We start from the raw sequence: 14,357 nt of genomic DNA on the forward strand, positions 1-14,357 counted from the left end.
GAAGATGGAGGAGACAGACCTTTCTCTTTTCTCCTGCTAAGTACAACTAAAAGTCCTGACATTACTATAAAACAAACATAAGAAGACTCTGGAAGGTATAGAGAGGAAGGCAGACTGGTTACAGACTTTGGGACCTAAGGAATGACACAAAGGTCAGTTCCCTGGGTTTTCTTTCTGGCCCATATATCCTAGACTTGGAGTTGAAAAAGCTGAAAACCTGTAAACACCAACGGTACCAACAACAACAACAACAACAACAAAAAAAAAAAACAGAGAAAGCCTGCTGTCTTTCACCAAAGGGCCAAGAAAGGAGCAGGCCAGCAAGACAGAATACTTTTAAACATCAAATCCTCTACGCAAGCCAAGTACCCCAGAAAAAAATCATGGCTCCACTCATGTTTATCTATGCCAACAAAGGTAGAATGGGAAGCCTAGACTTCTACTCTCATGAGGCTGTATCCCCATACCCTCCATTGGGATAGTATCAGAGAATGCCAAGTAGGGAGCAAGCCAGTGTCAGTAGAGACCCCATAAGGAGTTGGAACTCATCCTATCCAGCACTAAAAAGCAACTCCTCCCAATCCCAGTTTCATTGGAAACTTAGTGGAGAACGTGGACTTCTATATTTATCTGGCGTTAATGAGGTGGTGCCCTCTCACTTTCCCTGCCAGAACACTTGTGGAGCAAAGCCAGTTAAAATGGATGGTTTAAATGAGATTGAGAATCTGATTACATAATATAAAACTATCCAGGTTTCAAATGAAAATCACTCACCATACCAAGAACCAGGCAGGTCTCAAACTGAATTAAAAAAAAAGATAATCAATAGATGCCAGTAGATGCCAAGACCAAGATGACAAAGATGTTAGAAGCACCTGACAAAGGTTTTAAAGCAGCCATGATAAAAATGCTTCAACAAGCAATTACAAATACATATGCTTGAAACATCAAAGCCTCCGCAAATGAATAGACAATATTAAAAAGAATCAAATGGAAATTTAAAAAAACTAAAAAATACAATTAGAAAATATGATAAGAGAAATAAAAAGCTAATTGTGTGGACTCAGCAGCAGAATGGGAGGAAGAGAAGGAAATAATCAGTGAGCTAGAAGATAGAATAGAAATTACCCAATAGTAATGAGAGAAGCCAGCTGAACGGAAAACAAAACAAAGCAAAACAAAAAATAACAACCAAAAAAAAAAAAAAAAGAAGAAGAAAAGAAAAAAAAGGAATAAAAAGAACTGAGCCGGGGCGCCTGGGTGGCTCAGTGGGTTAGTGCCTTCAGCTCAGGTCATGATCTCAGGGTCCTGGGATCGAGCCCCGCATCGGGCTCTCTGCTCAGTGGAGAGCCTGCTTCCTCCTCTCTCTCTCTCTCTCTCTCTCTCTTCCTGCCTCTCTGCCTACATGTGATCTCTGTCTGTCAAATAAATAAATAAAATCTTTGAAAAAAAAAAAAAAAAGAACTGCGCCTCAGAGACCTGCGGGGCTATTACAAAAGATCTAATATTGTATCATCAGAATCCCAAAAGGGGAGAGAGAGAGGAAAAGAGGACAGAGCTGAAAAAGAAATAAAGACTGAAAATTTCTCGAATAATGACTGAAAATTTCTCATCAATATATATAAAAATACATATACACAAGAACCAATAGGAGTTTATTGCAGGGAAGCAAGGCTGGTTTAGTGATTAAAAATCAATCAGTGCAGCCCCTTCCACACGATCACGCTGAGTTAGTACCCGCGCCTGGAATCGGGTCGCAACCTCAGCGGCGCCTGCCGCCTGCTACTGCCTCCGGACCATGGACCCCCGCAAAGTGAGCGAGCTTCGGGCTTTCGTGAAAATGTGTAAGCAGGATCCGAGCGTTCTGCACACCGAGGAAATGCGTTTCCTGCGGGAGTGGGTGGAGAGCATGGGGGGTAAAATACCACCTGCCACTCATAAAACTAAATCAGAAGACAGTATCAAGGAAGAAAAACCAGATAGTAAGAAGGCAGAGGAAAACATAAAGACAGATGAACCATCAAGTGAGGAGAGTGATCTAGAAATTGACAATGAAGGTGTGATTGAACCAGATACCGATGCCCCTCAAGAAATGGGAGATGAAAATGTAGAGATAACCGAGGAAATGATGGATCAGGCAAATGATAAAAAAGTGGCTGCCATTGATGCCCTAAATGATGGTGAACTACAGAAAGCCATTGACTTGTTCACAGATGCCATCAAACTAAATCCTCGCTTGGCCATTCTGTATGCCAAGAGAGCCAGTGTCTTCATCAAATTACAGAAGCCAAATGCTGCCATTCGAGACTGTGACAGAGCTATTGAAATAAATCCTGATTCAGCTCAGCCTTATAAGTGGCGTGGGAAAGCACATAGACTTCTGGGCCATTGGGAAGAAGCAGCACATGATCTTGCCCTTGCTTGTAAACTGGATTATGATGAAGATGCTAGTGCAATGCTGAAAGAAGTTCAACCGAGGGCCCAGAAAATTGCTGAACATCGGAGAAAATATGAGCGAAAACGTGAAGAGCGAGAGATCAAAGAAAGAATAGAAAGGGTTAAGAAGGCTCGGGAAGAACATGAGAGAGCCCAGAGGGAGGAAAACGCCAGACGACAATCAGGAGCTCAGTATGGCTCTTTCCCAGGTGGCTTTCCTGGGGGAAAGCCTGCTGTAATCATCAAGACAGTATGGTACTGGCATAAAAGCAGACACATAGTTCAGTGGATCAGAATACGGAACCCAGAAATGGACCTTCAACTCTATGGCCAACTCTTCTTCAACAAAGCAGGAAAAAATATCCAATGGGAAAAAGACAGTCTCTTCAACAATGGTGTTGGGAAAATTAGACAGTCACATGCAAAAAAATGAAACCGGACCATTTTCTTACACCATACACAAAAAAACCTCAAAATGGATGAAAGACCTCAATGTGAGACAGGAACCCATCCAAATTCTAGAGAAGAACAGAGGCAGCACCCTCTTTGACCTCAGCCACAGCAACTTCTTGCTAGACACATCTTTAAAGGCAAGGAAAAGGAAAGCAAATGTAAACTATGGGACTTCATCAAGATAAAATCTTTTGCATAGCAAAGGGAACAGTCAACAAAACCAAAAGACAAACAACAGAATGGGAGAATATATTTGCAAATATCTTTTCAGATAAAGGGCTAGTATCCAAAATCTATAAAGAACTTATCAAACTCAATACCCAAAAAGAAACAGAAAATAGAGTCAAGAAATGGACTGAAGACGTGAACAGACATTTCTCCAAAGAAGACATACAAATGGCCAACAGACACATGAAAAATGCTAACATCACTTGGCATCAGGGAACGACAAATCAAAACCATAATGAGATACCACCTCACATCTGTCAGAATGACTAAAATTAACAAGTCAGTAAACAACAGATGTTGGCAAGGATATGGAGAAAAGGAAACCTTCTTACACTACTGGTGGGAATGAAAACTGGTACGGCAACTCTGGAAAACAGTATGTAGGTTCCTCAAAGAGTAAAAAATAGAGCTACTCTATGACCCAGCAATATCCTATGACCCAAAGGATACAAACATAGTGATCAGAAGTGGCACCTGCTCCCCAATGTTTATAGCAACAATGTCCACAATAGCCAAACTATGGAAAGAGCCCAGATGTTCATTGACAGAAGAATGGATAAAGAAGATGTGAGAGAGATATATACATAGGAATATTACTTAGCCATCAAAAAAGGGAATCTCACCATTTGCAATGACATGGATGGAACTAGAGGGTATTATGTTAGGCAAAACAAGTCAATCAGAGAAAAATACCATATGATTTTGCTCATACACGAAATTTATGAAACAAAACCGAAGCTCATAGGGAAAGGGAGGGAAAAATAGGGCAAAATCAGAGAGGGAGAAACACCATAAGAGACTTTTAACTATAGGAAACAAACTGAGGGTTGCTGGAGGAGGTGGGTGGGGGAATGGGGTAACTGGGTGATGGGCATTAAGGGGCCATAGGATTCAAAGAGCATGGAGTGTTATATGCAACTGATGAATCACTGAGGTTTACCTCTGAAACTAATAATATGCTATATGTTAATTAGTTGAATTTAAATTTAAAAAATTATATCAGTAAAAAAAAAATGAAACAAGTAAAACTGTCCCTATTTGCAGATTATGTGATTATCCACATAGAAAATCCCAAATAATCAACAACCAAAACTTCACTGAACCAAAAAGAGTCCAATAAATTCCTCATTTTGCTTAAGTGAATTTAAATTGGGTTTCTGTCACATGTAACTGAAAAAATTATTTATTTATTCATTTACCCATCAATTACTTATTGAATGCCTAAAATTTGTCAGTAAGTGTTCTAGACAACTGTTGTAACGCATCACAACAATAATGTATCAGCAAACAAAACAAATTTCTTACTCTTAAGGGTGGTGGTAAGAGATGTAAAAAGTTAAAACAGATTAAAGAGAAAAATTGAGGCATGCTATTTTAGAAAATGTAGTAAGGGAAGACCTCTTTGATAGGATACCTCATAAAATGGTGATTTAGCCAAGGGGTATCTAAGGGAAGAGTGTTCCAGGCAGTGGAAAAAATTCCAAGGCTGGAACATGCATGGTATGTTCAAAAAAAAAAAAAAAAAAAAAAAGCAAGGGTGCCAATGTGGCCCCAGCTGAGTAAGGAAAGGGGGAGCAGCTGATGGGTCAGAGAGAACCCTGTGCCAGATCCTTGTAGTCAAGGTAAGGACTTGAGATTTTACCTGGAGTAAGCTGGGCAACCTGATATGAGCAAAGGAGCAACCTGAGAGCATTTATGTTTAGTCCTGACCAGTTAAACAGATAAACACAGGAACTGGTTCTCTGAGGTGTAGAACAACTCAAATGCGCCACTTAACTTCTTTGTTTTCCATTTTAAAACTCTTCTATGTCCTCATCCATACTTTGTTCTTTCTTCCTTCTGAGATAAAACTTGCTCTACCCCTTCACAAGTCCGAACCCTCCAGCAACTCCATGGGCACTTCCCTTCCTGTGAATAAATTACTTTCCCACCTCCCCCCACCAGCAAAAGCTTGCAGTGTATTTAAATCATTAACTATGAATTGGAGGGTGGCAGGAGATTGCATAAACTTTGAGCATAATCTTAGCCCAGCACTCTGGCTCCTCCCTCTGGAATGTCTCTACCAATCCAGGAAAGGCCCTCCGGGTATGTCTTGCGTCTTCCAGTTGTCAGACTACTACTTCTCCCTCTTCTTTTGGCTACTGCCAGAACTAACACAGAAGCGAGAGTTCAAGTTTCAGGCCTGCTCTCCCAGGAAACTGGTCTGCCATCACCTCCAGCTGTGTCGGAATCCATCACTTTAGTGAGTACTACCCTATCTGTCTCCTATGTAAGGTTTGCTGGTCTGGCATGCACACTTTTGAGCCAAGATAACAAAAAAGCAACCAAAAGCAACAGACCAAAAATGTTCTCATGGAAGTCTTAGGCAGCCCAAGTGTTTCTATCAGAATTTCTCAGCTGCTGTGTAAGTCTATCTAAGAGTATGTGCACACAAAAAGCTATAAACATAGGGGTGCCTGGGTGGTTCAGTGGGTTAAGCCTCTGTCTTCAGCTCAGGTCATGATCTCAGGGTCCTGGGATCGAGTCCTACATTGGGCTCTCTGCTTGGCAGGGAGCCTGCTTCCTCCTTTCTCTGCCTGCCTCTCTGCCTACTTGTGATCTCTCTCTCTCTGTCAAATAAATAAATAAATAATCTTTAAAAAAAAAAAAGCTGTAAACATAGCTAAGTTTTTAATTTTAAGTCTTTGGGTACTATGTAATTTTTTTTTTTTTTATAACTATGTGCATGTGTTAACTTGGTAAAATGTCTTGGGAAAAAAATTTAATTGGGTCCAAGGAGCAGCTGAGTTTTGCACTGTACTATTTCGCTTTCCACCCTGCTCAGTGGCAAATTGGAATCTATCTTCTGCATCATCTGGGAAGTATGCATATTATATCTAGGGAAATCTCAGGGAATGTATACATGAAAATCCAAGGAAATAATCCTGGGGTAGCCCCTCTCTCCATGAAATGATCAAGAGAAGCTCTAAAAACCCTGTCTAGAAGTTGAGGGTGGGTCCTGTTAGGGCTGGGGAGAATAGTAGGGGCTTCACCTTGCTTTGAGGCTATATATGCTAAGCCAATGAGATTACTTGGGACTACTTGGGAGAGATACTTACAGAGATGTAAGGAGGCTAAGCCCTCCTCTGCACTGATGTTTATACAGATGTAGAGCTTGCATGTCAGATGAGACCACAAATACTTTCACACCCAACTGACCAGCAGTGGTACTTTCTTTCTTAGAAGAGTTTTCTGTGGCTCAGTGCAATCATCTGGACTCGTATCTCAACTCTTTTACCTACAAAGAATATTGGAAAGCTGGAAAATAGATGTTGTAAAGTGCTAAGATTAACAAAAATAATTTTTGTTTGAGGAGAAGGCAATCTTATTATCTCTGATGAGGACGATGCTGATATTTTCTTTTTGGTAGAACAGAATGGTTAGGCTCATTTTAAGCTGCAACTGACTGGTCAATTTTCTTTTCAATGTATATTTGCAGGATTCTAAATGTAGTGGAGGAAATAGTTTCAAAATTTCATCTTAACTGCACAATAATGGAAACAATTCAAATGACATCAATAGGGGACTGGCTTAAGAAATTATGGTGCAGGGGCGCCTAGGTGGCTCAGTGGGTTAAGCCTCTGCCTTCGGCTCAGGCCATGATCTCAGGGTCCTGGGATTGAGTCCCGCATGGGGCTCTCTGCTCGGGGGGGGGGGGGGGGCCTGCTTCCTCCTCCTCTCTCTCTCTGCCTGTCTCTCTGCCTACTTGTGATCTGTCTCTCTGTCAAAGAAATAAATAAAATCTTAAAAAAAAAAAAAGAAATTATGATACAGTTGTTCACTGGAATGCCATGCAGCTCTTTAAAAAAAACAAAACATAAAAGAAAAACAAAAACAAAACAAAATGAGAAAGATCCTCATGTACTGACATGGACGGACCTTCAAGAATTTGTTATAAAGGGGCGCCTGGGTGGCTCAGTGGGTTAAGCCGCTGCCTTCGGCTCAGGTCATGATCTCAGGGTCCTGGGATCGAGTCCCACATCGGGCTCTCTGCTCGACAGGGAACCTGCTTCTCTCTCTCTCTCTCTCTGCCTGCCTCTCTACTTGTGATCTCTCTCTGTCAAATAAATAATAAATAAAATCTTTAAAAAAAAAAAGAATTTGTTATAAAAAAATTTTAAACTACAAGAACAGTGTAGTATTCTAGGCTACCTGTTGTGTCAAAGTAGTGAAGAAATAAGGATCTATAGTCATCTGCTGAAATACATGGAAAGAAATCCTAAAGAGATACATAGAACTAATCATAGTTCCTGGAGGGAGTGGGTTGGGATGAAACTGGGCAGCTGTGAGATGGGAGTGCGAGAGGGCGTATTTTTTTTTTTTTTTTTTGAGGGAGAGAGAGAATCTTAAGCAAGCTCAATGCCCAGTGTGGAGCCATACATGGACTGAACCTCACAACCCTGAGATCATGACTTGAACCAAAATGAAGAGGCAGGCACTTAACAGACTGAGCCACCCAGGCAGGTGGGGGGGGAAAGGGTGCAATTTTTCACTGTAATTTTTAACATTTGAACATTTAACATTTGAACCATTTGAAGACCTTCTCTAAAAAACTGAAAATAAAGAGAAAAAGTCACAACACTAAAAACATAGTTTTAAGTACTACTTAACTTCTTCCTTCAGTTGAAGGAGCCCTGACACTAATTCTGTAATATGGGAGATAACCGCCAAATGTGTGGGCTATAACTTGCCAGCAAATAGCAGAGAAGGGTGGTTCCCTCTCTACTCAACCCTTACTGCCAAACCAGACAACAGTGGGAGGCAGTACTTTGCTAATCCTAACCCCTTGGAAACCCTTGGAAAAATCTTACCTGGGAAACCATTCACCTCAGTTTGCCTGTATTTTTTTTTAATATTTTATTTATTTATTTGAGAGAGAGAGAGAGAGAGAGTGGAGAGAGCATGAGAGCAGAGAAGGTCAGAAGGAGAAGCAGACTCCCCATGGAGTTGGGAGCCCGATGTGGGACTCGATCCCAGGACTCTGGAACCATGACCTGAACCGAAGGCAGTTGCTTAACCAACTGAGCCACCCAGGCGCCCCTGCCTGTATTTTTTTTTTAAGATTTTATTTATTTATTTGTTACAGGGAGAGATCACAAGTAGGCAGAGAGGCAGGCAGAGAGAGGAGGGGGAAGCAGGCTCCCCGCTGAGCAGAGAGCCCGATGCGGGGCTCGATCCCAGGACCCTGAGATCATGACCCAAGCAGAAGGCAGAGGCTTAACCCACTGAGCCACCCAGGCGCCCCAACTGCCTGTATTTTAATGTTTCATATCATCCATTTCTCAGCGATTATCAATACAGGTCAGCACTGTCCACAAGAATGTTCTGCAATGATAGAAATGTTCTGTGTTTGCAGTTACCTATATGCAGTAGCTACTAGTCACATGTGGCTGTTAAGCATTTGAAATGCAGCCAGTGTTTTTAAATAGTATTAAATTTAAATTTAAATAGCCATATATGAACAGTACATGTAGTTATATAAATTTGGTTAAGCAATAGAGGTACTTTTCAGGTCTAATATAACCTTTAGCTATAGAAATAAACCGTATACAAAGTTCTCCCTTCTGAAAACATCATTTATTCATTCAAAAAATAAGCACATACTGCGAGCCAAACACTATGTTATTTCCTAGGGATAGTACCATGAACATAACAGACAAAATGCCCACCCTCACAAAACCTATACTGTAGCACCAAAGATCAGCGAACTACAGCCCATGAGTTAAATCCAGCCTTCTGTCTGTTTTTATACAGGCTACAAACCAAGAATTTTTTTTAAAGATTTTATTTATTTGACAGACAGAAATCATAAGTAGGCAGAGAGGCAGGCAGAGAGAGAGGGCGGGAAGCAGGCGGGAAGCAGCGGGGAGCTGAGCACAGAGCCCGATGTGGGGCTCGATCCCAGGACCCTGGGATCATGACCTGAGCTGAAGGCAGAGGCTTTAAACCACTGAGCCACCCAGGTGCCCCACCAAGAATGGTTTTATTTTATATTTTCAAATCTTTCAAAAAAGTCAAAAGAGGAATACTAATTCATGACATATGAAAATTACATGAGGGGCACCTGGGTGGCAAAGTTGGTTGAGCGTCCAACTCTTGGTTTGGGCTCAGGTCATGATCTCAGGGTTATGCGACCGAGCCCTCCCTCCGTAGGGAGTCTGCCTGGGAGTCTCCATCTCCCTCTCCTACTGGCCCTCCCCCTCTATGTGCTTTCTCTCTCTCTCAAATAAATAAATCTTAAAAAAAAATTGCATGAAGTTCAAGTTTTAATATCCATAAATGGGTTTTGTTTGGAACACAGCCATGCCCATTTAGTCATGTATTGTCTGTCAGTGGCTGCTATCTTAACCAGAGTTGAGGTAAACTGTTGCCACAGAGACCATATGGTGCACAAAGCCATATTTACTATCTGGACTTTTATAGAAAGTTTGCTGACCCCTACTCCAGTGGGTGGGTAGTAATAGGCAAGACACCATGATAAGCAATTTGCATGCATTATCTCATTTAATCTTTGTGACAACTCTCTGATAGACGTTCCTGCTCTGATAGAGGCTCCCTGCTCAGTGGGAAGCCTGCTTCTCTCTCTCCCACTCCCTCCACTTGTGTTCCCTCTCTCACTGCGTCTTTCTCTGTCAAATAAATAAATATTTTAAAAGTTATTTATTTATTTGGGAGAGAGGGAGAGAGAGAGTGTGCACAAGCAGGGGGAGGGAAGGGGGAGAAGCAGCCTTCCCGCTGAGCAAGAGCCCGATGTGGGGCTCTATCCGGGATCCTGAGATCATGACCTGAGCCAAAGGCAGATACTGAATGACTGAGCCATCCAGGTGCCCAAAAATGTACATTTCTCACCAGCTTCCAGGTGATGCTGATCTGCTGGCTCACAGATCACCTCTGGATGAGTGATTCTCAACCTTGATTGCACATTAGCATCCTCTGAGGAAATTTTTTAAAAATATGATGCCCTGGCCCCACCCCTAGAGATTTTGATTTAATTGGTCTAAGCCCCAGGCATTGGTATTTAAAAAAAAAAAAAAAAAAGCTTTCCTGGTGATTCAAATACACATCCAGAGTTGAGAATCACTGCTCTACTGAATCCTATTGAACTATAGTAAAGAGAACACTGAAATGGGAATCCACAGATATGAGTTCTAGTTCTCACTCTGACATGACCTATTGAAGTGAACCCCTCTCTGGGGTTCCATTTTCTTTCCGAAAAATGAGGAGATCAAACCAGATGATCTCAGAGGACTCAAGCTCAGTGACTTGTCAGGTTGTCACATAAAGATGTGGGAGGGTCAGAAGTACCTAGATCTCCTAGTGCATTGGGTGCAGCAACATAACGCCTAAACACTAGGCCCATTTAGGATTAAACTTATGGATGATATCCATTATTTGGCAATGCATTAATACAGAAACTCTTCCACATAGCCACACTGCCTTACATACTGCACAGCTAGAGCTGCAGTTAAAAATGACTTAATGATAGGGTGCCTGGGTGGCTCAGTCGGTTAAGTGTCGGCTTAGGTCAGGATCTTAGGGTTGTGAGATCCAGTCCTGCATTAGGCTCCATGAGTGAGGCCTCCTTAAGATTCTCTCTCTCCCTTCCCTCTGCCCCTCCCTCTATAAAAAAATGATTTAATGATTGTGAGAGTAGTATTTCATTGTAGGAAATTTGGAAAATTACAGAAAGTATGAAGAAGAACCCTATCATCTCTAGAACCATGTTTTTAACAACCTTGTTTATGAGATCTCAGCCAGGTAAATGACATCATGATCAGATGAATTCCCACAGAAACAGGGAGGGCTAGGTGGCCTGGAGGGTCCTCCCCCACAAAAGTCCCAAAGGTTAAAGACCTATGATGACATCTCTGGTAAACGCAGCTCCAAGTCTGGACTCGAAGGTTGTGTGGGCTCCTATTGGGAGCATGGGAACTACAGCCTATAAACTAAACAATTTTTGACAGTTATTTCATGTCTAATTGGTACGAGGTTACACTATTTCTTCACTTATGGATTATACTGTGGAAATTTCTCCTTAACATGTCTCTATAACTTTTGAAATGCAGGTGAAATATATTAGATATCTTTGCTTTCACTGGGAGTAACTGGGTGACTAAGATCTTTACTTCTTTCAAAATGCATATGGGAGACAATAGCATGCAGTACATAGTCAGGAAAATGGGCTGGGACCAGACAGCTCTAGGTTCAAATCCAGCTAGTGCCTTTGTTGTGTACTGAATGTTTGTGTCTCTCTCCAAATTCATATGTTGAAACCTTAACCTCCAAAATGTGATGGTATTTGGAGGTGGGGTCATTGGGAGGTAATTAGGTTTAGATGAGGTCATAAGGGTGAGGCCCCAATGATGGGCTTAGTATCCTAATAGAAGAAGAAGAAAAACCAGAGCTCTCACTCTCTCTACCATGTGAATACATAAAGAGAAACTTGTCATCTGCAAGTCAGGAACAGAGCCCATACGGGGTAACTGAATTGGCTAGCAGTTGATCTTGGACTTCCCAGCTTCCAGAACTGTGAGAAATAAATGTTGTTTTGACCAGCCTGTCTATAGTATTTTCTTATGGTGGCCAGAGTTCACTAAGACAGCCTCTTAGTAATTTTTTCTATCTGTAAACAGAGATGATAATATCCACTTCACAGAGTTACTCTGAAAATTTACTATAATTCATATGTAAGTAAAGCACTGAGTACAGTGTTCGAAACATATTGAGTGCTCAGAGAATGGCACTTGTATGATGATTATAAATAATAATAATAATATAACTTAGTTACTTTGTGGTATGGCTACCTTTAGGACAGAGACAAATGCATGTTCATTAGCTTGTCTTTTAGATGAACCAGCTTCTGTGGAAATCCTGAGGGCTAACACATCCAGCAAGACTGATGCTACTAGCTCTTGTCACCATGGAGACATTACTTCGTGCCAAGTGTTTTCAGCGCCTCGCAATCCCTGGTTCTGTGAGAGTACTACATAAAGATTATAGAACAGTTTCACCTCAGAATTTTTCCAATTATGAATCTATGAAACAGGAATTCAGACTGGAGATTCCAGAGTATTTCAACTTTGCTAAAGATGTCCTGGACGAATGGACCAATGTGGAAAAGGTAAGGAACAAGGGCCAGTCCAACTATAGTTTCTCAGATAGAAGTGATTTTGCCCCCAGGGCAAATGTCTGGAAACAGTTTTGGCCAGGGATGCTGCTATGTATCCTCTAATACACAGGACAGTCCCCCATAGCAAAAAATTATGTGGCTCAACATGTTAATAGTTTCATAGTTGAGAAAGCCTGGTTTATAAAAATGTATGATTATAGGTTAACTTCTTTTTTTTAAGATTTTATTTATTTATTTGACAGACAGAGATCACATGTAGGCAGAGAGGCAGGCAGAGAGAGAGGGACAAAGCAGGCTCCCTGCTGAGCAGAGAGCCCGATGTGGGGCTCAATCCCAGGAACCTGAGATCATGACCTGAACCGAAGGCAGAGGCTTTAACCCACTGAGCCACCCAGGCACCCCATAGGTTAACTTCTTAAAAATACCAAAAAGTAGTAGTATGAAAGTCAGAAATGGTCAGAAATGGTAGGGAATGAGGTATAGATATAGCAATGAGAGAACATAAAAGGATGCAAGAATTCTAACTTTTTGGAAAGAAAAACGATCAGGCTAAATGAAAAATAACATGGTTCCTGACAGTGGTGCCTATGTGGCTCAGTGGGTTAAACCTCTGCCTTTCAGCTCAGGTCATGGCCTCAGGGTCCTGGGATCAAGCCCCGCATCAGGCTATCCACTCAGTGGGGAGCCTGCTTCCCCCCCCACCCCTCCTTTGCCTACTTGTGATCTCTCTCTGTCAAATAAATCAATAAAATCTTTAAAAAAAAAAAAAAGAAAGAAACCTGGCTCCTGACAGCTAGAAATGAAGACCCCAGAGTTATTTCCAAATTTCCCCATGTGACCTAACTAAAGACCTATGAATTTTCTTCTGAGAAAATATTCCACTGAGTCAGTTAAAATAGAATTAAGCTGCATCAGGAGCTTTAAATCATCTGGTGTGCCTTTCCTCAGGCTGGAAAGAGACCTTCCAATCCAGCCTTCTGGTGGATAAATGGAAATGGAGAAGAAGTGAGATGGAGTTTTGAGGAACTGGGATCTTTGTCTAGGAAATTTGCCAATATACTTACAGAAGCCTGTTCCCTGCAAAGAGGAGATCGAGTAATTGTGATTCTTCCCAAGATCCCAGAATGGTGGCTTGCAAATGTAGCCTGTCTGCGAACAGGTTAGTAGTGTTTGAAATCTGATTACATTTAAAGTAGACTGGATGGGAGATCTACCAAAACTGTAAGTAATCATGAGACAGTTATTTGGGTAAATTATTTGAGGAACTGTATACAATATAGTATTCTTCTCAGGAACCTTAGAAATGTGTTGGAAACACACCATATCTTTTGACCTAAACTATGAGTTAGGTTTTTCATAATGAAATAGGTTTATTAAACAAATGCCAATCAACAATGGAATACCCACATACCTACTACCACTGTTTCCCTTCTATAGACCCACTGTCATCTGAAACTCAATGCAGCCATAAACTCAAAGTTCTCATTTCATGCCTTTATTTCTCTTATGGTTAATTGCCATTTATCTGGTGCCCAAAGCAAGCAGCTGCTACTCCTCCTTCCAAATCAGTTCCTACATCTTGTAACTCTGACATCCTACATGTCCCCAGAGTCGTCCTCCTTCTCCAATCCCATTGCCATTGCTTTAGTTCACACGTTTGGCATCTCCTGAATGGATTTGCCCAAAAGTCTCCCTATTTCTTTTTTTTTTTTTAAAGATTTTTATTTATTTATTTGACAGACAGAGATCACAAGTAGGCAGAGAGGCAGGCAGAGAGAGAGGAAGGGAAGCAGGCTCCCTGCTTAGCAGAGAGCCCAATGTGGGGCTCGATCCCAGGACCCTGAGATCATGACCCGAGCTGAAGGCAGAGGCTTTAACCCACTGAGCCACCCAGGTGCCCCAAAAGTCTCCCTATTTCTGATCTTGTGTGTGCCCACACCTTACTCCAATCCAATTCACCCTCCATAGCTAGCGTTCTTTCTAGAATGCATATTTTATCCTGTCAATATGCTGCTTGATGTTATTTAATAATTCTCCATTGCCTACTATGTAAAATCAGAACTTCTTTAGG

The 14,357-nt window shown here is 41.5% G+C and overlaps 2 protein-coding genes across 3 annotated transcripts in view; both read left to right on the top strand.

Moving 5' to 3' along the window:
• Positions 1-1,761: 1,761 nt before the first annotated feature.
• LOC125091121 (putative protein FAM10A4) lies at positions 1,762-4,196 on the top strand. The gene is made up of 2 exons (XM_047714561.1): positions 1,762-2,807; positions 4,162-4,196. The coding sequence occupies exons 1-2, from the start codon at positions 1,799-1,801 to the stop codon at positions 4,194-4,196; spliced, it is 1,044 nt and encodes a 347-aa protein (XP_047570517.1). The 5' UTR covers positions 1,762-1,798.
• A 959-nt stretch (positions 4,197-5,155) lies between these two features.
• The window catches only part of LOC125090825 (acyl-coenzyme A synthetase ACSM3, mitochondrial), a 30,284-nt gene continuing 21,082 nt past the window's right edge, over positions 5,156-14,357 (top strand). The window contains exons 1-3 of one of the 2 annotated variants that reach the window (XM_047713930.1): positions 5,156-5,359; positions 12,203-12,277; positions 13,235-13,445. In XM_047713930.1, the coding sequence (XP_047569886.1) occupies positions 5,171-5,359; positions 12,203-12,277; positions 13,235-13,445 (475 nt within the window). In that variant the 5' untranslated portion in view covers positions 5,156-5,170. Of the gene's footprint in view, positions 5,360-11,966; positions 12,278-13,234; positions 13,446-14,357 lie in introns of both variants that reach the window. The other variant, XM_047713931.1, reaches the window with a different exon arrangement.

This window comes from Lutra lutra, chromosome 18 (assembly GCF_902655055.1).
Source record: "Lutra lutra chromosome 18, mLutLut1.2, whole genome shotgun sequence".
Taxonomy (NCBI): domain Eukaryota; kingdom Metazoa; phylum Chordata; class Mammalia; order Carnivora; family Mustelidae; genus Lutra; species Lutra lutra.